Raw genomic sequence first — 12,759 nt, forward strand, 5'->3', positions numbered from 1 at the left:
TCGATCAATCTCAGTCCTGAAATTTCCAATTGACCCCCAGCCTCGACAGCTTTTTGGGGGCGAGAGTTCCAGACTTCCACCAGCCTTTGTGTGAAGAAGTGCTTCCTGACATCACCCCTGAACGGCCTGGCTCTAATTTTAAGGTGACACCCCCCCCCTTGTTCTGGACTCCCCCCACCAGAGGAAATAGTTTCTCTCTCTCTCGACCCGATCAACTCCTTTAATCATCTTCAACACCTCGATTAGATCACCCATTAATCTTCTAAACTCGAGGGAATACAAGCCCAGTCTGTGCAACCTGTCCTCGGAGTTTAACCCTTTCAGTGAATCTGCGCTGCTCCCCTCCGAGGCCAAGATATCCTTCCCGAGATACTGGCCCGCAGACGACCTCCTTGTCCCGACAAGCTGGGGTACTGGCCCATCTAGTCTCCTCTTGGCCCTTCTCTCCTGAAATCACAGACCCATGTGGGATATGGAGCCAAGGGCTTCATTTATTCCCCTCAGCCCCTCCTGTTCACCCAGGTTAAATCGAGGCCCAGACCAGCAACAGCTGCCCCAACCCCTCATCAACACTCTGGCCGAGACCTGTGGACTCGAGGATGGAAGCGGGGCCCCCCCCCCCCCGTGCTCCACGTGACTCAGTGGCCAGACTGTAGGAGCAGGAGGAGGCCCTTCAGCCCCTCGAGCCTGTTCCGCCATTCAACCAGATTGTGGCTGATCCATCTAACTCCCCCCACCCGCCTTTGCCTCCATAACCCTTAAAACCCCATGTCTAGCAAAAAATCAATCGATCTCCGATTTAAGATGATTAATTGAGCTGGCATCTACTGCTTGTTGTGGGAGAGAGTTCCACACTTCTACCACCCTTAGCGTGAGGAAGTGTTTCCCTAACTTCAATCCTGGATGGCCTGGCTCTGATTTTAAGGCGATGCCCCATTGTCCTAGACTCGCCCCCGACCAGCGGAAAAGGTTTCTCTCGATCTACCCCCATCAATTCCCTTCAAAGTCCTAAAAACCTCAATCAAATCACCCCGTAACTTTCTATATTCCAGGGAACACAACCCTAGTTTCTGTAATCTCTCCTCATCGTCTAACCCTTGGAGCCCGGGTATCATTCTGGTAAACCTGCGCTGCCCTCCCTCCAGGGCCAGTATATCCTTCCTAAGGTGTGGTGCCCAGAACTGCTCCCAGTGCTCCAGGTGTGGTCTAACCAGGGTTTTGTACAGCTGCAGCATAACTTCAACCCCCTTGTATTCTAGTCCTCTCAGATATAAAGGCCAGCATTCCGTTAGCCTTTCTGATCATTTTCTGTGCCGGGTGTGGTCGGGGAAATCTCAGCTTGGTTTTAATCGATGTTGGCGTTTTGAGGGTGGGGGGTTTCCTATCGCTGGGATTTGCTCCGAGTGGTGTTGAGTTAGTTGCACTGTATGGCGAGCAGGTTTCTTAATCATTTTACTTGTCTCTATGCAGCCCACCCGGCAGGTACCAGTGAGGCCTCCTCCCCCCTCGATGCCACTACCACCAGATCCAACCCCAAAGTGCTGCCAGGTAACACGGTGGTGGTGCTGTCAATCGTAATTTCTTCAGCGAGCTTCACTAGCTGTGGGGGGTGGGGGGAGCGTCAGCTGGGGTCTTGGGACCAAATCCAAGGGGACCTGGGACTGATAGGAACCTGGGAGCACAAGAATTAGGAGCAGGAGTCGGCCATTCGGCCCCTCGAGCCTGTTCCGCTATTCAATGCGATCATGGCTGATCATCTACCTCATCTACACTTTGCTGCACTATCTCCATAGCCCTTGATTCCCTTAATATTCAAAAATCTATTCATCTCTCTTTTGAATATACCCAACGACTGAGCCTCCACTGGGGTAGAGAATTCCAAAGATTCACCACCCTCTGAGTGAAGAAATTCCTCCTCATCTCAGTCCTTAAATGGCCGACCTTTTAATAGAAACATAGAAGATAGGAGCAGGAGGAGGCCATTCGGCCCCTCGAGCCTGCTCCGCCATTCAATGAGATCATGGCTGATCATCCAAATTCAGTACCCTGTCCCTGCTTTCTCCCCATATCCCTTGATCCCTTTAGCCTTAAGAAATATATCCAACTCCTTCTTGAATATATTTAATGAATTGTCCTCAACTGCCTTGTGTGGTAGAGAATTCCACAGGTTCACCACTCTCTGGGTGAAGAAATTCCTCCTCATCTCAGTCCTAAATGGCTTACCCCTTATCCTTAGACTGTGACCCCTGGTTCTGGACTCCCCGACCATCGGGAACATCCTTCCTGCATCTAGTCTGTCTAGTCCTGTTAGAATTTTATAAGTTTCAATGAGATCCCCTCTCATTCTTCTAAACTCCAGCGAGTATAAGCCCAATCGACCCAATCTCTCCTCATACGTCATTCCTGCCATCCCAGGTATCTTGATTCCAAAAATCTATCGATCTCGGCCTTGAATATACTCAACGACTGAGCCTCCACAGCCCTCTGGGGCAGAGAATTCCAAAGATTCACCGCCCTCTGAGTGAAGAAATTCCTCCTCATCTCAGTCCTGAATGGCCGACCTTTTAATGGAAACATAGAAGATAGGAGCAGGAGTCGGCCATTCGGCCCCTCGAGCCTGCTCCGCCATTCAGTGAGATCATGGCTGATCATCTAAATTCAATGTGCTGACGTAAGAAAACTACTAGGCACTTGGTCTAAGCGTTAAACAAAGCTTTAATCAACTGTTTTACAACATGGAGGTCTAGTTGTGTCCTTCACTCGTTCCTGTTAAAGAATGTCCTGAGCAAGCTGGGCCCATGCCCGAGTATTTATACTCTCCCTGGACAGCGCCACCAGCAGGCCGCCCAGTATTATTTCATAAGTCTTTTCCACATGAATGGCAAGATTCATGTCAGTCGCTGCGCGGGGAAACCCCGTTGAATTTCGAGTCCAACGCCGTAACCACTCGGCCATCGCGGTTGCAAAAGTACCAACCTGCATTGGCCGGGAATCGAACCCAGGTCTCCCATGTGGCAGGTGAGAATTCTACCCCTGATACCACCAATACTGGCGTAATGGAACAGGACGAGGCCGTTCAGCCCCTCGAGCCTGTCCCGCCATTCAGTCAGATCGTGGCTGATCTGCGACCCAACTCCATCTATGGCCCCCCCGTATCTCTCGATACCTTTGGTTAACCGAAATCTATCAACCTCAGATTTTAAAACTAACAATTGACCCGGCATCAATTGTGGAAGAGGGTTCCAAACCTCTACCACCCTTTCTGTGTAGAAGTGCTTCCTAACTTGCCTGAAGGGGTGGACATGTCCTTGAGGGCCCCAATCTCAGTCCAGCTCCTGGTGGGCAACAGGAGGAGGAGGCAGCTCAGCCCCTCGAGCCTGTTCCGCCATTCAGTCAGATCACGGCTGATCTGTACCTTAACTCCCATCTTCGTTCCGTAACCCTTAATGTACCTCGGCAACAACAGCGAGAACTTGCATGTATGCAGCAGTCGCCTTATCTGAGGAAGGATGTTCTTGCCATGGAGGGAGTGCAGCGAAGATTCACCAGGCTGATACCTGGGATGGCAGGAATGATGTATGAGGAGAGATTGGGTCGATTGGGCTTATACTCGCTGGAGTTTAGAAGAATGAGAGGGGATCTCATCGAAACTTATAAAATTCTAACAGGACTAGACAGACTAGATGCAGGAAGGATGTTCCCGATGGTCGGGGAGTCCAGAACCAGGGGTCACAGTCTAAGGATAAAGGGTAAGCCATTTAGGACTGAGATGAGGAGGAATTTCTTCACCCAGAGAGTGGTGAACCTGTGGAATTCTCTACCGCAGAAGGCAGTAGAGGCCAATTCATTAAACATATTCAAGAAGGAGTTGGATATATTTCTTAAGGCTAAAGGGATCAAGGGATATGGGGAGAAAGCAGGGACCGGGTACTGAATTTGGATGATCAGCCATGATCTCATTGAATGGCGGAGCGGGCTCGAGGGGCCGAATGGCCTACTCCTGCTCCTATCTTCTATGTTTCTATGTTAACGTAGCAAGACGTCCCACGGTCGGACGCCTCTGGATGGAGTGGGGTTTGAACCTGGGGCAGTGGAGGGGGGTCTGTCTGGTCTTGTGTGGCTCAGTACCACACCGCAAGGCGCAGGTCTTCACAGAACTATTAGTGGGGGGGTGGGGGGGGAGGGTGAAGAGAGCTGGTCTTCCCTTTATACTGGGAACATAGGAACAGGAGGAGGCCGCTCAGTCCCTCGGGCCTGTTTCGCCATACAATGAGATCATGGGTGGCGTGCATCTTAACTCCATTGGTTCCCTAACCCTTAATCCCCTTGGCTAACAAAATTCTATCCATCTCCGTCTTGAAATTTGCAATTGGCGCCCCCCCCAGCCTCAACAGCTTTTTTGGGGGGGAGAGTTCCAGATTTCCACCAGCCTTTGTGTGAAGAAGTGCTTCCTGACATCACCCCTGAACGGCCTGGCTCTAACGGGGAAATATTGAGTCGCGCGGGTGCTAACTAGCGCTCCCCTACGGCCGAAATTCATCGGTAGCGCCCCAAGGGGGAAGTGGGGATGTGACTGGATGCGCCCCGCCTCCCTCTGGGGGCGCTGCGAGTGAATATCGCGGCGCTACGTCCCGCGGTACTGCAGGCCTTCCTCCCCTTCTTAAAGGGGAGGGGCCTTGCGCAGCGCAACCCGGGGACCAGCTGGGCGCCCGGGGATCAGGAGTGCCGGCAAAAGAGCCCGGCACGCGAGAGAAGTGCCGGGCACACGGAGCGCAGCCGGCACTCCGCGGGGAGGGGGCGGGGACGGCAGAGGGGGGCAGGTGTTGGCAGGCGGCCAGCAACAAAAATGGCCGCCCGGCACCTTCCCTTTAATTAGCGCCGCCCCGGGCCGCGGGTAGGCCCCCCCCCCTCCTGGATCCTGTCGGACATAGCGTCCGGCGGTAAGTCAGGGGGCGCTACCGAAGATCACGGCCGGGGCGCTGCGCATGGTGATGACGTCATTGCCGGCGGTGCAGCGCCGCTGGGCGCTAACGGTTACCGCCACTGCTGAATTTCGCGGGGCACTAATGGGAGGCGCAAAGCAACTGAATTTTTAGGTCTAATTGTTCTGGACTCTCCCCTACCAGAGGAAATTGTCTCTCTCTCTACCCGACCAACTCCTTTGATCATCTTAAACACGTGGGCAAGACCGCCCAGTTGGCCCCCCTCCCTCAGAAGGCGCGGAATCGCGCTGGGCAACGGTCTCGAGACCTGCCGCGGGAGACCGCGAGCCCCCCCCCAAAATGGCCGTCCTTTGTGTACGAGCCCAGTCGGAGCGTTGGCAGGAGCTCGGGTGCCGACTCTGGGCATGTTCGAGGTGAGGCCATCACGTGACCTGCCCCCCTGCCATTGGCCCAGCCTCGTGGAGCCCCGCCTCCCCCGCGGCCAATCGGAAAGTGGACAGGCTCTCTGTTACCCGATTGGCTGATTCTCGACGGGCCCATTTTTGCCCCCAATCTCCCATATTCTGATAACTAATAAACAAACGTGTTTGAAGAAAATAGAGATGGGGGGAAGAAAAAAACCCCAACACTTTATATATATTTTGAAACGTCCCTCTATGATTTTCCTCCCGCGTTTCACGGGCAGCCGTGTCATGGATATTGATCTTCAATCCCTGGAGGCTCCCAAGTCAATCCAGTCAAAGCCAAGCCCAATCTTGCCCTTGCCGGATAGGTGCGTGACATTTTCTAGCACGGGAGCAGAAACCGTGACTGATTACAATCTCCGCCCCCCCCCCCCAACCCTCCTTCCCCTTCCCCCCCCCCCCCCCCACCTCTCAACAAGCCCTGGGGCCTAATGACATCAGCTAGCTGAGCAGCGCCTACACTCCTGCACTATCTGACTCCATACCACACACACACACCTTAACCCCTCATCTCTCTCCGCTCAAAGTCTAACCAGCGCACTTCTCCTGCAGAAGGCTCTTCCGCCGGTGCTGGACTGAGTGATCCAGTGCGGTCAAGCGGGGTTTGTAAAGTGAACTGGGCCTTCAGTACAAAATGGCCGTCAAAAACAACAACAACTTGAACGTAGTAAAACGTCCCAGGGCGCTTCACAGCAACGATTATCAAACAAAATTTGACACCGAGCCACGTAAGGAGATATTAGGGGAGGCGACCAAAAGCTTGGTCAAAGAGGGAGGTTTTAAGGAGCGTCTTAAAGGAGGAGAGAGAGGCGGAGAGGTTTAGGGAGGGAATTTAGGGCTCGGGGCCCAGGCAGCTCAAGGCACGGCCGCCAATGGTGGAGCGATGGAAATCGGGGGATGCGCAACAGGCCAGAATCAGAGGAGTGCAGAGATCTCGGGGATTGGAGGAGGTTACAGCGATAGGGAGGGGGGCGGGAGGCCACGGAGGGATTTGAAAACCAGAATGAGAATTTTTAAATCGAGGCGTTGCTGGACCGGGGAGCCAGAAGACCCAAGGGTAATCTTAAATAGTGCCAGTTAAATCATCTCATTAAATATACACGGTGACTCCATTAATATTGGCATTTGTAATGTACTGGAACATTCTGCTTAGTTTCTGTCTCCTCACATTATCCAGAAACAGCAGAGAAGGTTAAGAGGAGATTTAATGGAGGCGTTCAAAATCATGAGGGGTTCTGATCGAGTAGATCGGGAGAAACTGTTTCCAGTGGCAGGAGGGTCGGTAACCAGAGGACACAGATTGAAGATAATCGGCAAAAGAACCAGAGGGGGAGATGAGGAGAATGTTTTTTACGCAGCGAGTTGTTGTGATCTGGAACACGCTGCCTGAAAGGGTGGTGGAAGCAGATTCAATAGTGACTTTCAAAAGGGGAATTGGAGAAATACTTGAAGGGGAAAATTCACAGGGCTGTGGGGAAAGAGCAGGGGGGAGTGGGACTAATTGGAGAGCTCGTTCAAAGAGCCGGCACAGGCACGATGGGCCGAATGGCCTCCTCCTGTGCTGTATCGTTCTATTTTAAGTAAATGATTTCTGAATTTTGATTCACACCTTAGACAGAGCCATTTTAGAATGGGTCCGGGCAGTGCAGTGGTTCTGTTACAGGACCAATAATCCAGGGAACGCAAGTTCAAATCCCACCAGGGCGGCCTGAGAATTTGAATTCGGTTTAGGGAAATCTGGAAATTAAAAGGCTGGTCTCGGTGAAAGTGAGCGTGAGGCTGTCGGATTGTCGTGAAGACCCGACGGGTTCACTAATGTCCCTTTAGGGGAAGGAAACCTGCCGTCCTTGCCCGGTCTGGGCCTGTACGCGACTCCCGTCCCGCACCCAACGCAAATGGACTCTTAACCGCCCTCGGCAGTGGGCCGACTGAGACACATAGAAGCATGGAAGATAGGGGCAGGAGTAGGCCATTCGGCCCCTCGAGCCTGCTCCACCATTCAATGCGATCATGGCTGATCATCCAAATTCAGTACCCTGTCCCTGCTTTCTCCCCATATCCCTTGATCCCTTTAGCCTTAAGAAATATATCTAACTCTTTCTTGAATATATTTAATGAATTGGCCTCTACTGCCTTCTGTGGTAGAGAATTCCACAGGTTCACCACTCTCTGGGTGAAGAAATTCCTCCTCATCTCAGTCCTAAATGGCTTACCCCTTATCCTTAGACTGTGACCCCTGGTTCTGGACTCCCCGACCATCGGGAACATCCTTCCTGCATCTAGTCTTTCTAGTCCTGTTAGAATTTTATAAGTTTCAATGAGATCCCCTCTCACTCTTCTAAACTCCAGTGAATACAAGCCCAATCGACCCAATCTCTCTTCATACGTCATTCCTGCCACCCCACTCGGCTCTTTGGGGGGGGGGTGGCAATAAATGCCGGCCTTGCCAGCGGAGCCCACATCGCAAGAATGAATTCAAAAAATATATAGGAAATCCAGTGAGGTCAAGAAGATTTTAGACTGAAGTAGGCCTTCAATACAAAATGGCCGTCAAAAGCAACAACAACTTGCGTCTGTTGAGCACCTTTACCGTGGAAACGTCGGAAAATTGGATATTTGCTCAAAATGGATTTGAGACTCGGAATATCGCCTGGGGATCCGTCCTCTTTAGCCGAGGCCTTGGGTGGACTCGCCGAGCTCTGGGCTTCCATTCACGGCTACTGTTGCCGATTCTGGTCGGCCGCGGCCCTGGAGCCGGCATCACATGACCTCCAACCGGCCCCTCCTCCACGCTCTCCCAACATGTCCATCCTCGTCGTGCCCCGGCCAATCGGCAAAGCAAATAGAGTCTGTTACCCGATTGGGTGATTCTTGCCCATCAGTCAAACGGCCTTTCCCTTCCCTCCCCCCCCCCCCCCCCCCCCACAATCTCCAATATTTTTTTATTGCTAATCAACAGAGGAATTCACAGGAAATTAAATTTTACGCCCCGATAATTTTTCTCCCGAGGCTTCCTGGTGTCCGGGAGGCTAATCTTTAATTCTATGGCAATCTTGGAAGGTTGACAGCCCTGCTTCATTCTCCAGAGGGGCCCTTTGACCCCGACATCGGTGAGGATTGGGGCCCTTGGCAATAGTTGCCTAAGCTAGGACGTTAGGCCTCATCACTGATTTGGATCTGCTCAAACACCAGCCCGCAAAGCCGTCTACACCTACACAAGCTCCTTCCCCCTCGATCTCTGGTTCGAAACCTCTGGTTGGTAGCGGTCTGCTGCGACTCCTGCCCTTCCCAAGCCAAGGGTGAGTCAAGTGTCCATCAGCAGTTCCTCAATGGGCCACCTGGACAACAGAAGCAACCAGTTGAAGATGGGAACGCGTGCCACACTCGCAAGCTCTCGCTCGTTGCAAGAACAAGAACCTCACATTCACCGTCCGCCACCTTAAACATTCACTCCCTCCACCACCGGCGCACCGTGGCTGCAGTGTGTACCATCTACAAGATGCACTGCAGCAACTCGCCAAGGCTTCTTCGGCAGCACCTCCCAAACCCGCGACCTCTTCCACCTAGAAGGACAAGGGCAGCAGGCGCATGGGAACACCACCACCTCCAAGTTCCCCTCCAAGTCACACACACCATCCTGACTTGGAAATCTACCGGCCGATCCTTCATCGTCGCTGAGTCAAAATCCTGGAACTCCCTCCCTAACAGCACTGTGGGAGCACCTTCACCACACGGACTGCAGCGGTTCAAGAAGGCGGCTCACCACCACCTTCTCAAGGGGCAACTAGGGATGGGCAATAAATGCCGGCCTTGCCAGCGACGCCCACATCCCAGGAACGATTTTTTTTTTTAAATTCCAGATGCTTTAATTCCCAACAGGACACATCGAACTGTTCCTCAAATGGATGCTTCGATTTTTATTCCTTCAACCAGAGTCCGTCTCCATGTGTTGACTACTCTTTGTGTGATGAAGATCTCAGTTTAATGTCCAGCACAATCCAGGCCCTCGGATTACTGATAGGCCTGACTGTGGGGCAGGTACAGCACGGGTTAGATACAGAGTAACGCTCCCTCTACACTGTCCCATCAAACACTCCCAGGGCAGGTACAGCACGGGTTAGATACAGAGTAAAGCTCCCTCTACACTGTCCCATCAAACACTCCCAGGGCAGGTACAGCACGGGTTAGATACAGAGTAAAGCTCCCTCTACACTGTCCCATCAAACACTCCCAGGGCAGGTACAGCACGGGTTAGATACAGAGTAAAGCTCCCTCTACACTGTCCCCATCAAACACTCCCAGGGCAGGTACAGCACGGGTTAGATACAGAGTAAAGCTCCCTCTACACTGTCCCATCAAACACTCCCAGGGCAGGTACAGCACGGGTTAGATACAGAGTAAAGCTCCCTCTACACTGTCCCATCAAACACTCCCAGGGCAGGTACAGCACGGGTTAGATACAGAGTAAAGCTCCCTCTACACTGTCCCACCAAACACTCCCAGGGCAGGTACAGCACGGGTTAGATACAGAGTAAAGCTCCCTCTACACTGTCCCATCAAACACTCCCAGGGCAGGTACAGCACGGGTTAGATACAGAGTAAAGCTCCCTCTACACTGTCCCCATCAAACACTCCCAGGGCAGGTACAGCACAGGTTAGATACAGAGTAAAGCTCCCTCTACACTGTCCCCATCAAACACTCCCAGGGCAGGTACAGCACGGGGTTAGATAGACAGTAAAGCTCCCTCTACACTGTCCCCATCAAACACTCCCAGGGCAGGTACAGCGCGGGGTTAGATAGACAGTAAAGCTCCCTCTACACTCTTCAACTATGGTCTTCAGACCCAGGAACATAACATAAGAAATAGGAGCAGGAGTAGGCCAATCGGCCCCTCGAGCCTGCTCCGCCATTCAATAAGATCATGGCTGATCTGATCCTAACCGCCAATCTACTATCACAGAACCATCTCCTGAATCTAACAGAATTAGACACACGAAATAGGAGCAGGATCAGGCTACACGGCCCCTGGGCCCGCTCCACTACCCACAGGGCCATGTCCGATCCGAACCTAGACTCATGTCCAAATTCCTGCCCGCTCCCTGTAACCCTTAATTCCCTTTACTTCTAGGAAACTGTCTATTTCTGTTTTTAATTTATGTAATGATGTAGCTTCTACAGCTTTTTGGGGCAGCATATTCCATGGACCTACCACCCTCTGAGTGAAGTAGTTCCTCCTCATCTCAGTTTTGAAAGAGCAGCCCCTTATTCTAAGACTATGCCCCCTAGTTCTAGTTTCACCCATCATCGGGAACATCTTCCCCGTATCCACCCGATCCAACCCCTTCACAATCTTATATGTTTCAATAAGATCGCCTCTCATTCTTCTGAACTCCAATGAGTAGAGTCCCAATCTACTCAACCTCTCCTCATATGTCCATCCCCTCATCCCCGGGATTAACCGAGTGAACCTTCTTTGTACTGACTCGAGAGCAAGTATGTCTTTTCTTAAGTATGGACACCAAAACTGTATGCAGTATTCCAGGTGCGGTCTCACCAATACCTTGTATAACTGAAGCAATACCTCCCTATTTTTATATTCTATCCCCCTAGTAATGAAAGCCAACATTCCATTGGCCTTCTTAATCACTTGCTGCACCTGCATACTAACCTTTTGAGTTTCGTGCACCAGGACCCCCAGATCCCTTTGTACTTCAGTACTTTCCAGTTTCTTGCCATTAAGATAATAACTTGCTCTACGATTTTTCCTGCCAAAGTGCATAACCTCACACTTTCCAGTATTGTATTCCATCTGCCAAATCTCTGCCCACTTACTTAGCCTGTCTATGTCCCCTTGCAGGTTTTTTATGTCCTCCTCACTCACTACTTTCCCTCCCATCTTAGTATCATCTGCAAACTTTGATATATTACACTCGGTCCCCTCCTCCAAATCGTTAATATAGATTGTAAAGAGTTGGGGACCCAGCACTGACCCCTGCGGAACACCACTAGTTACTGATTGCCAGTCTGAGAATGAACCATTTATCCCAACTCTCTGCCTTCTGTTAGATAGCCAATCCTCTATCCATGCCAGAATATTACCCCCAATCCCATGATTTTTTATCTTAAGCAATAATCTTTTGTGTGGCACCTTGTCAAATGCCTTTTGGAAGTCTAAATACACTACGTCCACTGGTTCCCCTTTATCCACCCTACATGTTACTTCCTCAAAGAACTCCAGCAAATTTGTCAAACATGACTTCCCCTTCATAAAACCATGCTGACTTTGTCCTATTAAATTATGATTATCCAAATGTCCTGTTACTGTCTCCTTAATAATGGAGTCCAAAATTTTACCTTGATGCCAATTCCCATTTCCCTCACTCCCCCTGTCCTCCTGCCATTGTGTGTCAGTTTTCTGCCATGCGCCCACATCTGTTAAGTACTGGGTTGGGACGGCCCACATCATTTCACGCCGGTCACATCTGGACTGTTACCCAGCCGCGGAAGGGGAGGATCATTCACCTCGCTCTGCGATCTGATTAATTGCTGACGCAAGGCGACCAATGACAAGTAAGACGAGACCGGGCGCCCTTTCCTCCCAGTCCTCGCTTCCGAATAGATCCCCTGCCGTCAACGAGGCGGCTCGCTCGCTGGCTTCACCCGACGGGCAATGATCCGGGCGGGAATGGGGTTGGAGGTGAACCTGGGGGGTAAGTACTGTACCTGACGATTCGACGGGCCCTGGTGGTCCCTGTGCAGCAGGGTCGCTGGGCTGTCGGGGGTTAAGCATGGTGCGTTGGGATGCTCGAGCGAAGCATAACGCGCCGGTCGGGGCGCGCGCGGCGATTCCGATTGGGGCTCGCGGAGTTTGGCAATTGGCTCTTGCCGATTGGCGCTTGCTCTGTTTTGGGTGGGGTGGGGGGAGCGACGAGACGTGGAGGGAGGGTGGGGGGCTTGTTACATCTAGCTGCAGCTTGGGTTTTTGCGGGGCGGTGTGGGTGTGGTGACGACACCAAGCTTGGCTCTTGCAGCGCGTGGCGGAGGGCGGCGGGGTTGAGGTGCTTGGCGTCCTGAGGCAGGTGGGCCGCACGGCCTCTTTTGCACGTATAACTGTGACCGATAACCACCTCTCTCTTCCCCCCCCCTCCACCCCCGTCTTTGTCTGTTGTTCTCTTGCAGCCTCCGCTACCCAGGAAACCCCCTCCCCCGATGAAGGCCTTGCCGTGTGACCCTGCCGCCAGGCCGCTCTCCGGGATGGCGTCGGCGCGGCCGGGGGACTTGACCGTGCCGTTGTACGCCGCCCAGCATTCCAGTCCGCCGTCCAGGTGGGTAACCCTCCGACTCGCGCGGC

General features: G+C 52.4%; 1 protein-coding gene across 1 annotated transcript in view; it reads left to right on the top strand.

Moving 5' to 3' along the window:
* adam15 (ADAM metallopeptidase domain 15) overlaps positions 1-12,759 on the top strand; it is a 135,675-nt gene that overhangs the window by 116,988 nt on the left and 5,928 nt on the right. Inside the window, 2 exon segments of the mRNA XM_085978274.1 lie at positions 1,471-1,548; positions 12,588-12,733. Coding sequence (XP_085834400.1) covers positions 1,471-1,548; positions 12,588-12,733 — 224 coding nt within the window.

The sequence above is a fragment of the Somniosus microcephalus genome, unplaced genomic scaffold, assembly GCF_052327205.1.
Source record: "Somniosus microcephalus isolate GS21.2 unplaced genomic scaffold, FLI_Smic_1.0 unresolved_chr7, whole genome shotgun sequence".
NCBI lineage: Eukaryota > Metazoa > Chordata > Chondrichthyes > Squaliformes > Somniosidae > Somniosus > Somniosus microcephalus.